At 40.2% G+C, this 18,035-nt stretch overlaps 1 protein-coding gene across 1 annotated transcript in view; it reads left to right on the forward strand.

Moving 5' to 3' along the window:
* Positions 1-18,035, forward strand: part of LOC118836883 (WD repeat-containing protein on Y chromosome-like) — a 175,262-nt gene that overhangs the window by 30,226 nt on the left and 127,001 nt on the right. The window contains exons 7-8 of the mRNA XM_036744003.1: positions 12,602-12,647; positions 14,708-14,799. Coding sequence (XP_036599898.1) covers positions 12,602-12,647; positions 14,708-14,799 — 138 coding nt within the window. The remainder of the gene's footprint in view (positions 1-12,601; positions 12,648-14,707; positions 14,800-18,035) is intronic.

Here is an 18,035-nt window from a genome sequence, read left to right on the forward strand (position 1 = left end):
TTTTCTTCTTTCTCCAATTTCCACCTCCTTTGCTCTCCACTCTTATCTGTGGGCTTCTTTCATTATTGGGAGCCACAAATTCTCCCAACTTTGTAGAGTTTGCTAACCAAAGTAAAGCTACAAGGAGAGAAGGAAAAGTAGTTTCCTTTGGCAGGTTTTGCTTTTTTTTAATTTAAATTCAGCTGTAGTTATGGAGATAGCAGATTATGTGTAAATTAGAATATCCAGGAAGGAGAGCTACCAGTCATACATAACTCCTTGTAATTTGGAAAAGTTCCAGAGAAGAGTTCTGAGAAATGGTAAAATCTGGAATTAACCTAAACTTAGTACACGTTTCTGATTTCCTAGCTCTTCTGCTACTGTCAGCGGACATATATAGAGCCCATACTGAGCTTGTGGCCTTTTATAAGGTCTTTTGCGATATCTTCCTCTTATTAGACATGGCAATGCCTTGTATAAAGGAAGTGTTTAATAAATTTTATGAATGAATAAATGATGGACATTTGATCTGACACTCTTCATGCACCGAGCTTTTAGTCAATGACTTGCTATTACTCTACCCAATGGTAGAGCTCTTATTTGTCATCCATACTGAATAAAAACAAGAATGTAGAAATACTTATATTGACTACAGATTAGAACTCTATGAAGAGAAAAGGTGGACTTGTAAATATCTATCCTGAAGAAGCCCTCATATACCCATTAAAAGAAATTGAAATGACTTGTTTGGAAAATTCAATTTTTCCTGGATTCTTATCGGGGATTTCCCTTATCCATTTATCCTGCAACATATTGAAATATTTCACATCCCTGAATTCTAGGATCCTGATCTCATGTCAGAACCATAGAATGATATTAATAATTTCTGGGTTCTCATCTTTAGAATATGTTTGATTCAATATGATTTTTGATAGAAATGCTATTTGAGTAGATCTTAGATAGAGAAAAAATCATTTTAATGTTTGAGGGGAGAAGAGGAAATCCTTCTATCAGTATACCATGGTACAGCAGAGATGTCTATCTAAAATTTGATTTGCATTCTTATGTTAAGGTTTAACAGAGAAAATGAAACGTTTTCTAGGGCCAATACTTTCAGAAATGGAAATTAGGCTTGTGATTACAGTAGTCCTGTTTCTTTAAGATGGTGAATAGAAGTAAGACTACTGCTTCTCCTACTGTATGTTTCCCTATGGCCCCTGATAAACATCAAAGCAAAATGAATTCAAAATGTCTTGGAAATGGTTTGGTGAAAGGTATTGATGTGGAAAGACAACTTCTGTCTATGTGATGCCAAACATTTGGATTGAAAAGTAAAAAATTCGGTCAATCATTCTGCCAACACTAACCGTTCCACTTGGGACCTCAATATCAGATCCTCCCACTTTTCTATCTCTAGGATTTTACTCTATCAGTCATCTCCTTTCTTCAATGCATCTTTAATCTTTTCCTCTTCACTGGCTCTTTCCCTTCTACCCATAAAGATGCTTACATCTCTCCTAAACAAGAAAGAAGGAAAGAAAGAAAAGAAGGAAGGATAGGAGAGGAAGGAAGAATGGGAGAGAGGAAGAAATAGAAAAAGGTAGAAAGAGAGAGGGGAAGGAAGAAAAAAGGGAGGGAAGGAGGAAGGGAAGAAGGAAGAAAAGAAGGAAAGAAGGAAGGAAAGAAAAAAGAGAGAAAGAAAGAAACCTGATCCTTCCAAAGCCAAGAAAAAACAATTTATAATGGCCCTATCACACTCTTGCACTACCATCTCCCATTTCACAGCCAAATATCTTGAAAGAGCCATTTATACTTGTTGCCTCTACTTCCTCAACACTTTTTTATTCCTCATTCCTTCTCCACTTCATTTACTCCTCATCTTTACTTCAATTCTGCTTCTATTTCCATCAGAGAGCTGAAAGGGGTCCCAAAAGCCATCTTGTCTTACTCTCTCATTTTACAGATCAGGAAACTGAGTCCCAGAGAAATTTAGAAACTTGTCCAAGGTCTCAAATGTAGTAGGTGTCAGCAGTGGGATTTGAATCCAGGTGCTCTGTCTACAGAGCCAATATTCTTGCCATTGAGACTACTCTATGTAAAGTCAGCAGTGATCTCTTGATTACGGAAGTCTCTCAATCTTAATCTTTTTTGACCTCTGCAACTTCTGACATCCTCGCTTGGTATTTTCTGCTTCCTTGATTTCTGTGATATTATAGTCGAACAATTCTTTTCTTGTCTTTGTAATTATTGTCTCTCTTCCTAATTCTTTTTTTCTTTCCTTCACTAACTTCTCTTTCTCTCCCAATTACTAAATTTAAGTGTTTTCCTAAGGCTGAATCCTTGGTATTTTTCTATATATGCATTCTCTCTTGGTAATCTCATGTATTTCCATGACTTCAACAATCATTTCTATGCAGATGATTTCCAAATCTTTGTCCCTTGTTCTGACTTGTCTTTGATTCCAGGCCAATATTTCCAGCTACCTATTGGACATCAAATAGATATTGACTGGCACCTTAAACTCTACCTGTGCTTCTCAAAACTTCTCAAGATCATCACCGATTCTCTCCTACCCTCCTGTCTCAAAGGCAGAGTTATCTGTTCTGTCTCAAGGGAAGACGTGATTAGCCAAGGCCAATCACATTACCTATAGCTTCTATTTCCTTCCCTCTTGTCTCCTCTAGGAACTTGTTGTAGCAATTATCCCTTACATCTGTTGCATCTTCAACCTTTTCCTTGCCAATCCTAAAAAAGAGCCTTCCTCTGACCCCTCTACCCCTCTAGTTAGAGGACCATATCTCTCTCATTCCCTTTACTGTCAGGCATTTTCCCCTATTATAGAGTGGACATAAAACCTAAGGTTTTATGTCACTTGGAGATAAATAATTCACTAATTTATGTAACAATCTTTGTCATCTTTCTAAGAAGCTAATATTTGAAAATTATCATTGATATCACAACACAACTCAGAAGGGACAACAGAACTGAGACTGAGAAGCTCCTTCTGATGATTCCAGCTTTGAAGCGAGCAAGGGATTTGGGAGAGGGATGGAAGAAAGCAATGCCAAACTTCTTGAAAAGGTTGTTTGTTCCTGGTGAATCCTCTTCCTCACCATCCATTCTCTCTTAATTTCTCAATAATTCAGTTTCAATTTTCCACATTCTACACAAATGATTCTAAAGTCACAAAGGATCTCATAATTGCCTATTTCTGTGGCTTTTTTTCAGTCTTCATCATTCTCACTTTCTCTGAACTATACACACATGTGAACACTCTCTCTTCTCTTAGCTTCAGAGACACCATACTCTCCTGATTTTCCTCCTTCCTCTCTAACCACTCCTTTTTTCCTTTTTCATTAGTTCTTTGTCTTCTTACCTTAAAGTAGATATTTCCCAAGGTCATGTCCTCTGCCACTCTCTCTCAGTAATCTCATTCACTTCTGTGACTTCAACTGTCACCTCTGTGCAAATGATTCCCCAAATTATCCCTAGCCCTGAATACTCTCCTGGGGTCTAGACTCACATCTAACTGCATATAGGACACCTTTACTTCCATGTTCCACTGGCACTTTAAATCCAACCGGCTCAATTCTTCTCTTTCACCCAAAAGCCACATTTCCTCTTGACTTCACAATTTCTGTCGGGGGAACCACCATTCACTCAGTTTTACATGTTTGAAACTTGAGTGTTTCCTTTGACTCCGTCTATTTCCTCGCTTCAAATATCTAATGAGTCTCTAAGTCCTAATGATTCATCCTCTGTAACATCTCTCATTTGTCTTCTCCTCCCTCCTCCCTATTCCCACTGCCACAATCTTAGTAAGGGCCCTCTTTACCATCTATCTTTACCATCTGAAATAGCCTCCTATGGGGGTCTTCCTACATCCACTTGCTCTCCCTTCTAATCCATCCGTCACACCACTCCAAGGCTGATCTTTTCTATGAATAATTCTGTTCATGGCACTTCACATAACATCCTTCTTCAGTGGGCTCCCTTTTGATTTCCAATTTAAAATCAAGCTTTTGCCTGACATTCAAGACCCTCTACCCTAGGATAGAAGTTGATAGGGCATCCTCCTACCTTTTTATCCTTTTCTTCTGCTATTCCCTTTTTCACTCACTATGCTTCAGCCAAACTAGATTGCTTACCATCTCTTGTGTCCTCATATTTCATCTTCTTTCTCTCTTTTAAAAAAATATTTATTTTGTCTTTAATTTATAGAGCAAAACAAGCATTTCTGTAACATGGTATAATAAAAAAAGATGATTGCACTTGAAGTACAACTTTTAAATATATAATAAAGTTATCATGTAAATTTCTTTTTTTCCTTTTTTTCTTCCCTTCTTCCTCTCCTCCCCACCCTAGAGACAGCCATCATTAGACACAAATATATGTATTATATATATGTAAAATCATTCTATGCACTCTTGTATTTATCAATTCTTTCTCTGGATGCAGATAATGTCTTCCTTCATATGTCCTTTGTAGTTAATTTGGGTATTTATAATAGTGAAAATGGCTTATTCTCTCATAGTTCTTAAAACAATATTGCTGTTACTGTACACAATATTCTCTTCATTCTACTCATTTCATTCTTCATTATTTCATGCAAGTCTATCCATACTTTTCCAAGATCATTGAGCTTGTCATTTCTTATAGCACAGTAGTATTTTATTACAATCATATACCACAACTTGTTCAGTCATTCCCCAATGGATGGGCATCCCCAGTTTCCAGTTCTTTACCACCACTAAGAGAGCTGCTATAAATATTTTAGAATATATAGGGTTTTTTCCTTTTTTCCTAATCATCTTTTGCAATAGACCCCCCCCCCACACACACACATTACAGCTTTATTCTCTTGTTCATGCTGTTAGATATAATCCAAGTGGCCTTCTGAGTCATCCCTGCCTGAAGAATTCCTACTCATCCAAAAATGACCTATCCAAAATGGGACTCTGGGAAGCCTTCTCTGATCCCCCAATTAGTAATAACTTTCTCTCCCTTTGGGACTCATAGAGTACTTTATTTATAGTATGCACCTACACGTGGAATTTTGTAATATAATTATTTATCAATGTGTCACATGGATCATCAGAAATAGACTGTAAGTTCATGAGGGCAAGAGCAGCAAGGCAGAATTTATTAAATACTTACTGCATGCCAGATCCTATGCTATATGCTGGGGATACAAATACAAGTAAAAAACAAGATAGTTCCTGTCCTCAGATATCTTATATTCTAATGAGGAAAAGACAATGCATATAAGCTGAAAGTGGGAGAAATAAGGGGAAATGGAAGATGAAGTAAGGTACCCTGTGGGGAGCACGCTGGCGAAGTCTATGGGAACATGGTAGTGAAGTCCAAAAAGTCAGAAGTATAGCCAGGAGACCAATGAAGCATGGCTAGAGTGGGCCTGTCCCCCAGAGGGTGGCCCTTGGAAGGAGCTCTCCAATGTGAGACGGGAGCTGGCATGGCAGAGGGATGTGCCAGGGTAAGAAGGCCACCAAACTAAGGGTCAAAAGCACAGCTTGGGCGTATGAAAATAGGTGATGTCCAACATAAAGGCTGTGTTTTATTTGGCTCCTAGTGTGGCACTCTTCATAATAGATGTTTGATTAATGTCAGGCTTAAGTGAAGTGAAACCTTCTCTTTTCTGACTTTTCAGTCTTCAATGGAGCCATTGCCATTCTTCCTGTTACTCAAGCTCTAAATTTTAGTCAACTTTGTCTCATCCTTTTCCCTTAGCCTACATATCTATACAATTTGCCAAATGACTGTATAGTAATGCTACAGTACCTTTAACATTCATTCCTTGCCTTCCAATCCCAATACCCCCACCCTAGTTCAAGTCCTTTCTTTTGGATTATTGAAATACCCTCCTAACTATTTTCCTTACTTCCAGGCTCTCCTTCCTCCAATCCATATCTTCTTGACACCATTGCCCTTTTAATCTTCTTAATGGACAGATCTGATCATTCCATTGCTCAAAACTCCTTAGTTTTTACTCATGAATCTCAAAGTCTAAAATCCTTAATGTGGCATTAAAGCACTGCAAAGATTGGAACCAACACACCTTTCCAAGCTTAATTGTCTCTACACTATAATCAAACTGACTACTACTATTTCAAAAACACATTCCATGTTTTTCATTATCTGTGGCAAGAGTCCTTTGTTCACATGCTTTGCTACCTGTGTTTGAAATGCTCTCCCCCATCAGTCTTCACTCATTGAGTAAATGAACATCTTTGCTTTTGAGCCTATCCTTCAAGGCCAAGGCCAAATGCTAGCCTCATCTTGAATTTTTACCTCATCCTGCCTCTCTCCACTGTACCACTACCCCACCCCACACCCAACCAAAAATGGTCTCTTGGTCGTCATTCTCCCACAGCCCTTTGTTAACTCAATTCAACAAACAGTGAGTGTCTGCTCCCTACAAGGCCCTCTCCTGAGCACTAAGATACTAAGATAAAAATGACACAATCTCCAGTTTTTGAGGAGCTATTGAGTAAAAGTGTAGAGAACATGATAGTACACAGATACATAAGATATAAGGTGGGAAAGGATGGACTTAAAGTCCATGTACTCTAGGAATATTTAAGGAAGAAGGAAACAGGAGGCTATTAAGAGCTTGCCATGTTCCAGGCGCTGTGCTGATTTTATTGGTGTTCGCTTGTGTCTGACTCTTTGTGGCCCCACTTGGCCATTTGGGATTTTCTTGGCAAAGATACTGGAGTGATTTGGCATTTCGTTCTCCAGCTCATTTTATAGATGGGGAAACTGAGGCAAACAGAGTTAAATGACTTGCCCAGGGTCCAAACAGCTAAGTGTCAGAGGCCAGATTTGACCTCAGGGAGATGAGTCTTCCTGACTCCAGGCCTGGTGCCCTGTGCTAGTGCCACCTAGCTGCTCTAGATACCTTACAAATATCGTCTCATCTTATCCTTACAATAATCCAGGGAGGTAGGTGCTATTATTATCCTGATTTTACAGTGGAAGAAACTGAAGGTAGATGGCTTGCCTAGCTTCACACAGCTAGTGAATGTGAGTGTAGATTTGAACTCGGATCCTTCCTGACTTCAGGTATAGTGCTCTATTCACTAAGCCAGCTGCCTCGCAGCTACTAGGGGCCATAAGGGAAGGTGGAGGTAGTACTTGAGCTGATCCTTGAAGGAAGAGGATTCTAAAAAGCAAAGATAAGGGGAGAGTCCATTCAAAGCATGGAGGATAGCCTGTGTAAATAAACAGAGCCATAGAGTATGTGAGGGGATTAATGTCTAGGCGAGAGCTTTAGAGAGGGTTTTAAATGCCACACATCAGTAAAGTTCTTGAGGATATTCAATTTCGTATTCTGGTTAACTCTGTGCATGACTTATCTCCCTGACTAGATTGCAAGGCCCTTGAGGGAATTACATAGTGACTTAATTTAGCTTTGCGTCTCCCTGACTACCTGGCACAGTAACTGGCACATAGCTGGTGCTTAATAAATGCCTATTGACTAATTGATTCGTGGCTTAGTAAGCAAATTAAGAAGCCTTTGATGAATCACTTAGTGGTTACAAATTGCTACAGCTGACTGATGGTTCAATTTCACTTTTCAGCTGGAGTTGTTGTTTTGTGTAGATGGTGCGTTCCCAAAAGGCCTATGGTCAGCAGAAGGAGTTTTCAGGCCACTCTCCTCAATGGCTACACTACTGTCTGCTGATTTCTATCTGTCACCAGCTCTGGCCCCGCTGAATGAAACATGAGGGACTTAGAGAATCGTAGAATTCCAAGAGTTCAAAGATGAACTTTCAATTCATTTCATCAATGTTCACCAAGCTTTCATTTCTTCTTTCCCCATCATTTCCCTCCCTCCTAGAAGCCTAGCTTTCACAGACATACAGGAAGGGTTCTGATCTCCTTAATCATCGGCCACCACCTTCCATGTTTGTGTTCTTGTGTGTCTTGTGTCTTGTATGCTTTTGTTGACTATATAAATCAAGCTTTATACCCCCAGAGAAGGGCCAGAAAAGCTGGAGTCCAGGAGACTAGAGGGAAGTACCCAGAAATCTGTGGCTGGGTGAGAGGAATTAAGTAGCCTTTATGATATTTGTGATTTGAGTCCCAAAGGATTAGGCAAGAAATCAACCTCAAGCAAGCAAAGGACTATGGAACTTGTTTCAAACAAGTATGGAAGGGAAGGAGAGTTTTCCTGTGGTGAACATAAAATATGCTCTGTGTGTTTCTGTCAATGTCAATCAATCAGTCAACAGGTATTTATTGAATGCTTACTATGTGCCAGGCTCTGTGGTAAGTCATGTGGATTCAGAAAAAAGACAAAAATAGTCCCTGCCCTCAAAGAGCTTTAGTCTAATGGGGGAGACTATGTGCAAGCAGCTATGTGCATACAAGATATATACAGTGTAAATGGGGGTAATCTCAGAGAAAAGGCCGAGTGGTGGGGGAAGGAGGGACCAAGGACACTGGCCTCCTTTATAATCCTCACACGTGACTTTCCATCCCCACCATTTCCTGACTCTAAGTGTTTTAACTGGCTGTCCACCATGCCTGGAACAACCTCTCTCCTCATTTCTATCTCCTAGCTTCTCCCTGGCAGAGACCTTCAACTAAAAGCTAGAATACTTCCCACCACCCCACCCCCACCACCACCCCAGGCATGGACTGGACTAGATGGCCTCTGAACTCCACTTTAGTTCATAGATTCTATGATTTATTTTTTTCAAATCTGGAGCTCTACCCCTCAAGACATTAGCAAGACACCATTTCTTCAGAGAGCACCTTCGTATACAGTATACAGTTTTGCTGCCTCATTTAGATCTGTTCTGGAGCCACTGGGTCATTTTCACAAAGAATCATTTATGATAAATACTGATGTGTGGTCATTGCCAATGGGAGACGTGTCTTGTCACTTGCAAATATTTTCAATAACCTGCCATCAGTACAGATCATAGGAAATACAGTATTTCACTCAATGTTTCTGTTTGCATCAGTTCATATGTCTTCCCATGCATCTCTATATTCATAATAATTGTTTCTAATTGCAAAGCAACATCCTATTACATGAAAGTTATTGTTGCTCAGCTGTGTCTGACTTTGTGACCCTATCTGGGGTTTCCTTAGCATAGATGCTAGAGTGGTTTGCCATTTCCTTCTCCAGCTCATTTAATATATGAAGAAATTGAGGCAAACAGGGTTAAGTGACTTGCCCAGGGTCACGTAACTACTGTGTGTCTGAGGCCAAATTTGAACTCAGGTCTTCCTGACTCTAGTCTGAGTGGTCTATCCACTGCATTGCCTAGCTGCACAAAGGTACTGCATCTTATTTATCCACTCTGAACAAGTGTTTTTAATCTTACCTGAAGAAGTAGGAAGAAGTAAACATCACCTTTTACAATAGTGACCATCCCATTTTTGGCTTATTGGACATATTGTCTTGGATTGATTTTTCAACAGTCTGAATGAGGAATTCTATTTGTGCCAGGTAAAGCTGCCTTTGATGTCTACAACGGCACCATACTTTCACATGTGAATATCTAACTGTGGCGTGGCTGGCTAGCCACTAAGAATTTGGCTTTGCCACAACTTTTAATGATTTCCTGTTTACATTTGAGGAAGAAATGGATAGCCACTTTATTGAAAACTTTAAAAGGCCTATGCAAATATTTGATGTCATAGAAAAAGCACTGACTTGCAGTCAGAAGTCCTGGGTTCAAGTCTCAGCTCTGTTACTAACCTGTGTTAGTTGGATAATGTGCTGGGCCTGGAATCAGGAAGACCTGAGTTCCTATCCCACCTCAGACATTTACTAGCTGTGCTATTCCATTAAGTTTGGATTCAGTCAAAGGGCCATACATACGGACCTAGAGGGCCACATGTGGCCTCAAGGCTGCAGGTTCCCCACCCTTGGACTAGATCAAAGGTTGAAAAACTATGAGCAGCAAGCTAAGAATGGTTGTTACATTTTAAAATGCAATTGCAGCCCATACCAAAACAATCAGCAGACTGTATTTAGTTCATGGGCCATAGTTTCCTGACCCCTAGATGTTATCATTAAAGTTCCTTTCAACTATAAAACTACGAACCTATTATTTCCTAGAATCTATGAGTCTATTAAGTCTGTCCTGGATCCATCCTTAACACAGCTGCCAAAGAGATTTTCTTTAAGTGAAGGTCACCCTGTTCCCTACACAATAAACTCTAATGGCTCCCTATTGCTTTGAGAATCAAATGCAGACTTCTCTTTTTGCTGTTTAAAGCCCATCATTGCCTGGCCCTGGACTCCAGTGTCACATGCCATCCAAACTGACTTTCTAACTTCTCCCCACACTCAGCAGTCCGACTCGGTAGCTTTATGTCGGCTCTCCACCATCCGCAGAATATTCTCCCTCCTTCCTTTAGCCTTATAGGATCCTTTACTTACTTTAAGACTCAGATCAAGCATCACTTTCTAAATAAGGCCTTTCCTGATACCTCTCCACCCTTATCCAACTACTAGTACCCCCATCCCCAAAATGACTTTGTATTTATGTTCTTGGAGTGAAAGTTAGCCAAAGACAAGCCGGTCACTGTCATGGAAATAGGTGTTGACTACTTTTCACCTCTATACTCAGGATGTTGGAAATACTTGTTCAGAGTAGATAAATAGAGTGTGATACATGAGCGAGATGGAATATTACTTGGTGGTAAAAAACGAGACTGTTATGAATACAGAGAAGCATGGGAAGACTTATATGAATGGATACAAACTGAAATAAGCAGAATGAGGGGAATGGTGTCTTCCTCAGGAGAATGTAAACTTCTTGAGAACAAGGATATTTCACTTCTGGCTTTGTATTTCCAGGATCTAGCATGGAACCTGGAACATAGTAGGTATACATACACACATACATTATACATACATATATAAATGTATGAATGAATGACAGTCCTTTTTGTTAATGCCAGTGGATCTGAAATCTATTAGCAAACATATGAAATGTTGAAGACAATGTTGTCAAGTTTCATTTTTTGAAAAAGAAGTTGATGATACGAAGGAGCTTATTTTGACTGGGTTTCAGAAAGTGGTTTTCATGAAGAAAAGTTCGATGATGTTGAGGCCCTCCTTTGCTTTGCACTACAGCCTGTGTTGCCAATGCCAACATCAGACACATAGAAAACCAAGGTTTTGGTACAAGGTGCCGGAATAGAAAAGCTTTTTAAGTGAGGTGGGAAGTAGAAAAGAATTGCTAGATTTGGAGTTAGTTATCTTGGCTTCAATCCTGGCTCTTGCTCAGTGACTTTATGTGACTTCATTGAACCTCAGTTTACCTGAGGGTACCTAAGGGTGTTAGCCTAAATGATCTCTAGAATCTCTTCAAACCCTGAATCCTACAGACTTGCTGAATGTAGGCTCCAATTATGAAACTGGACATGGAGAGTTTGATTGATGTCTTATCATTGGCTATGCCATTCTTTGCATTAGCTCCCATGGGGGGGGGGGCGGTAAATGGGAGTAGCCAGGGAGTTATAAGTGGTCCTTGATGCCCTTTTATCTTATTGATATTGCATGAAGGCTAAAAAAATGTCCATAACCATTGGTAAGCTCAGACCCTTATATCTCTCTAATGGTAGATGTGCCTACCATATCTAGGACTGTGAATGCCAAAAGCACCACCCACCACCCACCTGCTACTGCCTGGTAAAGTCCAAGGCTCCTCCCACTCTGCTGCAACCGATACACAGAATGAATCTGCTTCACCTGAGAGGGGTAGAATTCGTTGCTTTTCACTTGGTTGGTAAAAAAATGGCCATTTCCAAGTCTATACACCATACGATCTATAGAAGTACAGATAGACACAAACACAGATATATTCTATATGTATAATACTATATTGTATACATACTATATCCTATACATGTATGGTATACTATATTGTTGCTGTTATTGGTGTTCAGTTGTTTCAGTCGTGTTTGAGTCTTTACAACGTTATTTGGGATTTTCTTGGCAAAGATACTGGAGTGGTTTTCCATTTCCTTCTCCAGCCCGTTTTACAGATCAGGAACTGAAACAAACAAGGTGAAGTGACTTGCCCAGAGTCACACAGCTAGTAAATGTCCGAGGCCAGATTTGCACCCAGGAAGATGAGTCTTCCTGACTTCAGGCCTGGTGCTCTATCCATTGCACCACCTAGCCACCTACACACATGTATACATATGTCATATATGCCATATATATAGTACACTATGCACATACAGTATATACCATGTGTATACTATAGATATAGAGTATATGTATGGGATATAGTATATGTATGATATATGTATAGTATATATACTACATGCATGTAAAGTATGTATAGACGATATATTGTATGAATGGGTGTGTATGTACACACATACAAACAATATATTGCATGCGTATATGTGTATGTATGTAAAGTATGTATATGTTATATGATATATTGCATGAATGTATATATACACGTACATGTATACAAACAATATATGGTATAGGTCCATACATATATAGTACATGAGGAAGAAAATTGAAGTCCTTTTCAAATATTATTTCAGGTTTTTTTAACTTTTAACTTTCTTGAGTTCTTAAGATTTTTATTTCATCTTATTTTCTTTGTTTTAGTTACGTGGATCCTGACAAATGCTTGATTTTGTACGGTGATGACCAGGTACAGATGGGGGTGTGTGTATAAGGGGAGTATGTATTGATCCAAGAGAAGAGAGAACCCATCAGATTCCCTTTCAGAGATAAAAATGTAGAGAAAAGTATACAAGTTTCAGAGCTATGGCCAAGAATGAAAAAGGAGTTTAAAAAATTAAATGCGGATGAAGAAAGGGGAAAGTGAAGAAAGCCATTAATGCTCAAGGCACTCAAGCCAGAGAAATAGAGGAAAGAAAGGTTTATTATTATTTTTAATTATAACTCCTTGTCAAGATGGATCTTAGAGTAAGGAGTGAGTTATCTATCTATCTATCTATCCAGTTTATAGTACAGATTATAGTATAATCTCAGGGACCATCAGGCAGGACTAGCTGAAAAATATGTCTTCCACTTTCTCGCTGATGCCTAAAGTCTTTTAACAGGGGGCATGGCCTTTTTTTAAAAAATTTCAGAATTAGAGAGAGGAAATATGGAAATTCTCACCAGACCCAAACTCCACAATGCAAAAAAGTAAATTATCAGATTTTCAGAGGATTTTGTGAAAATGAGTTTTGGTAAGGAAGAAAGATTAGGATTATGTTGGATGCCTGAGAAATGAATATGACCATAAAGAGAAAAAAGGGGAGGCAGTGTACCAAAATGAAACATTTCCTTCTTTGAAGTTTTGTCCAGGGCTGACCTTGCTTTCTCTCTCTCCCTTCCCAAACTCCCCTCCCCCAACCCTTGGAATCTTGAAGGCTGAAAATCTTAATATAAGCCAACAAAGGCATGCTAGCTGCTGAAGGTAATCAGGAGAGCCTGGGCAACTTGAAGAGTCTTCCACACACGATCAAAGTCCCAGACTGTGTCTTTATTCCTTCAGCTTCATCCAGGTTACTAGGCCCTCCTAATCAACCCTAGCAAAAAAAGCAACAACAACAAAAAAAAACCAAAAGCCAAAAAACCTAATATAATATTAGGTTACGTTAAGAACACCAGAGAATCTAAAACATAGATGATGATGGTTCTGCTGCATTCTGCTGTGGTCTAAACATATCTTGATTATTGTATTCCATTCTGGAACCTCCATTTCAGGAACAACATTGAAAAACTAAAGAACATCCAGAAGAGGGCAACAAAGATGGCTGGCGTCGGGGGTGGAGGAGGTGGGGGGGGGAGGTCTTGACATCTGCAATAGGAAAATCAAGGGAAGGGACTTGGGGTGTTATTGAACCTGAATGAGAAAAGACTCAGGGAACACAGCTTTCTTTGGGTATCTAAAGAGCTGTTATGTGGTGGATGAATCTGCCTTTTTCAGCTTAGCCCAAGACAGTAGAACTGGTGGTATTTGATGGAAATTTCAAAGAAGTGAGTACTTGTTGTATGTAACGAAAAACATCCAAATATGAACTATCCAAAGAGCGAATGAATAGGCTGCATATGAAAGCAGTAAGTTACCCATCTTAGGAAGCCTTCAAGCACAGGCTGGATAACCACCTGTTGGAGATGTTCTGGAGGAGATATTTATTCAGGTCCCAATTGGCCATAATGGTCAATTCCATCCAGAAAATTCTGAGAATCTCTGAATTCTCTTGAAGGCAGTAAATGGTTACCTCATAAGATACTCAAATCCTGTTTCCCAGGATCTTAGATTTAGAGCTAGAAGGAACCATTTAATCCAAATCCCTCATTTTTGCAGACAGGCCATTGTAGCCCAGAGAACTTAAGTAATTTGCCCGAGGTCATGCAGGTAACCAGCCGCAGAGTCAGGATTTGAACACAGGTCTTTTACTACCAAATCTCCTATTTCTTTCCATCATATCAAGTTCCAGAGTCCTGCTCATGCATGGGATGAAATAGTTTTTGTGTGCATTTGATTCCAAGAAATGTAGATTGTTACTAGGCTGCGGTGGAAGGATGCAATCCCGCCTCCTATGCAGTCCTTTTCCTCCCTCTTCTCCATTCTCCTTTGACTGGGAAGCCGGCAGCCCTAGGTGAGGGAAAGAATGGGCAAAAACGCCTGTGCATTATAGTACAAGTTCATTTGGGAAAATGCAAATGATCCTTGTTATTTTGTCCCTCTCCCAGAATGTGCTGGTAGCAATAACTGGCTGGCTCGCCCAGCCTGTCACAACAGGGGCTGCTCACTTGAAAATACGCAAGCGCCTGACACACAACAGGTGTATATATATAGTAACCTTGCTGAAGGCACTGCCTGTGCAGGCTCGGTCACACAGTGCCCCCTAGTGGGCAAGGAGGGAGCAAGGCAGAGGAATTCAGGTCCTTCTCTGAGCAAAGGAGAGAGACTCCATTGCATCTAGGGAGCGTTTGGGCTTCTGGTCTTTAGTGCGGGTGCAGACACACACACACACACACACACACACACACACACACACACACACACACAGATCCACACACACATCCCCCCCACACACATATCCACACCACACACAGACACACAGACACACACACATATCCACACACACATCCCCCCCACACACATATCCACACCACACACACACACACACACACACACACACACACACACACACACACCCTTTCTCTCTAAATGGCCGGAACACTCACCAAAGAGCTCAGCAGTGGGAAAGGATGTCAACCACCAGTGGCTTAGAGTACCTAAGAGTTAAACCGAACTTGGAATGTTCTGAAGGCACAGCTATAAATATATAGACATAGATATATTTACATATATACATACACATGTATATGTATGTGCATGCATAATTTATTTCTATATGTGTGTACATGGGACCAGTCATGTTGGAAAATGAGGATGATGTAAGAACAAAAGATAGCAATATAGATACACAGATGTGTATGTTATTTATATAGATAATGTGTATATCTATGTATGCATATACATATATACATACGTGAGTATATCTCTTTTGTTCCTATATCATCCTCATTTCCCAATGTATCTGTTCCCTTTCACACATTCATAAAGCCAGCCCTGATAACAAAGAACAAAAAAGAAGAGGGGGCAGAATACTGAAAGCAATTCGGGAAAACCCATCCGTTCAACAAGTCCAACAACATCTAGATAGCCCACATATATTCCACATCCATAGTTCCCTTTCCCCTGCTTCTCTTCAACCTCTGCAAAGAAGGGAAGGAGGTGCATCCTTACATCTCTTACTCCAGACAAGCTTGGTCATTATAATTATAGTGTCCTTTGTTGGTTTTTGGTATTGGTATTGTTTAATGTATTTTATTGTTGAGGTCAGTGTACATTGTTTTCCTGGGTCTTCTTACTTCACTTTGGGAGAGGGGAAGGAAAGGGAAGGGAAGGGAGAAAGGAGAACAGAAGGGAGAAGAGAAGGGAAGGAAAAAAGGAAGGAAGGGAAGGAAAGGAAAAGGGAAGAGGGAAGGGAAAGGAAGGGAAGGGAAGGGAAGGAAAAAGGGAAGGAAGGGAAGGAAAGGAAAAAGGAAGAGGGAAGGGGAAGGAAGGGAAGGGAAGGAAGAAAGGGAGGGAAGGAAGAAGGGAAGAGGGAAAGGAAGAGGGAAGAGAGAGAAAGGAAGGGGCATTTATATAGTGCCCACTCTGTGGCCACACTGTACTAAGCACTTTACAAATATCATCTCATTTAATCAGTTCATATGAGTTCATCAGTTCACATAAGCCTTCCCAAGGCATGGCATTCTGACACGTGACTTCAGACTTCATTCTGTGCCCTCCTCAGATTCTTAGAGATGAATCTGTGGGCTAGGGCTTCCCCCTTGTAGGTTCTCCTTAGATTCCTTCTCATCACCAACCCTCATGTTCTCATTCGGGGCAATCCTTAGAAGTCCATAGGATTGCCAAAGATCTATGGGGGCCTTCTAGTTCAGCCCCCTCATTTTGCTGATCAGGAAAATGAGGCCCAGAGAAGTAAAAGTGAATCATTTTGGGATCACTGAGGTAGAAAGTGGCAAAGCCATCATTGAGTAAAGCTCATGACTAAATATTGGTTTTTCATCTTCAGAAGTGCTGTTTGTCCTTGATTATGGTTTGGAAAATGCTGCTTTTTCCCTATATGACACTCAAAAAGGGCAAATATAATAAAAAAAGACTATGCTCCCACTCACTAACTAATAAGTGGTATGGAAAAATGAATAAATTAAATAGAACACATTTATTAAGGCTTAAGATGTGCCAGGCACTATGCTAAGCACCAGGGATACAAACACAAAAAGCAAGAGAGTACCCTTCCTTCAAGAAGCTTACATGCTAATTGCAGAAGATGACACATATAGGGGAATGGTAGTTGGGGAGCGGTATTTGGGTCTGGGAAGTCACAGGAATGACGGTTGGAACCATGGGGTAAAAAACAAGCTCACATACTTTGGGGGCCCTGATTCTCCTCCCCTACCCTCCTATATACTTACTGAACTATTTCCTGTTCTTTACTCTGTTTACACACTGTTAGGCAGTTTAGAAAAAGCTTCCAAATTTTGCATACTTGCTAGCCTCTGACCATCCATGGTATCAGGGGTATGTTGAGACAAGGCAGAAGGAACTTCACGTTTTGCTGACCATTGCCATCTATTCGTGGAGTAAAGTCAATCTCATATCCTGAACGTAGGCTGTTATGCTATATACAGAGCTATATACCCAGTGATTGCTCCATAAAATCACTGAATGGTAACCTTTGGTTTGGTTAAATTACATTTTTCTTAAGAATATCAGTAGATCTAACCTTTATCTTAGCCTCTGTATTTCTTCCCATGCAGCCTCCTTTATAGAAGAATTTGGTCAAGCTGGAAATGAAGCCATTCATAGTGTTGAATGATTTCATTCTTTCTACACTGATGTTGGTCTACAGAGCCCGATGAATCCCACTATCTTCCTGTGCCAGTGCTGATGCCAGTTCCCATCACTTTTGGCAACAGTGAATGGGGCAAAAGACTGTTGGGAACTGGTACCTGGTTGGGATTGAGCAGTAAAAAGGCTATATCCGTGGTGGTCATAGCTGTGTATGCTCATAGCAATGATTCATATGGACATATCATTGCCAGAATGATCTCCATTATACCTAGATCTGGTCACATTGTTCCTCTCCTAAAAAAAATCTGATGACTCCCAATTGTCTTCTAAGTAAAGTTCAAACATGTATGTCCGGCATTCAAGGACCTTTTAAAGTTGACACCAACCTGCATTATTGAATACCAGTCCTTATTATACTCCTTAACCTCTAACTTTCCCTGCCCTTCCAAACACCTTGACTCACACTCTTCTCTATGACTGGGATGCTCATTCATCCCCTCTTACCTGCTGAATTTTACCCATCTTTTAAAATTACCACCTCGTCCATGAAGCTTTCCCAGATACTACTTGGTGGTAGGTAATAAACTTTTCTCCTCCGAGCATCAATTTGGCCATAATGTACTCTTCCTATCAACGATAACTCACTTT

This window comes from Trichosurus vulpecula, chromosome 2, assembly GCF_011100635.1.
Source record: "Trichosurus vulpecula isolate mTriVul1 chromosome 2, mTriVul1.pri, whole genome shotgun sequence".
In the NCBI taxonomy this organism is placed as follows: Eukaryota; Metazoa; Chordata; class Mammalia; order Diprotodontia; family Phalangeridae; genus Trichosurus; species Trichosurus vulpecula.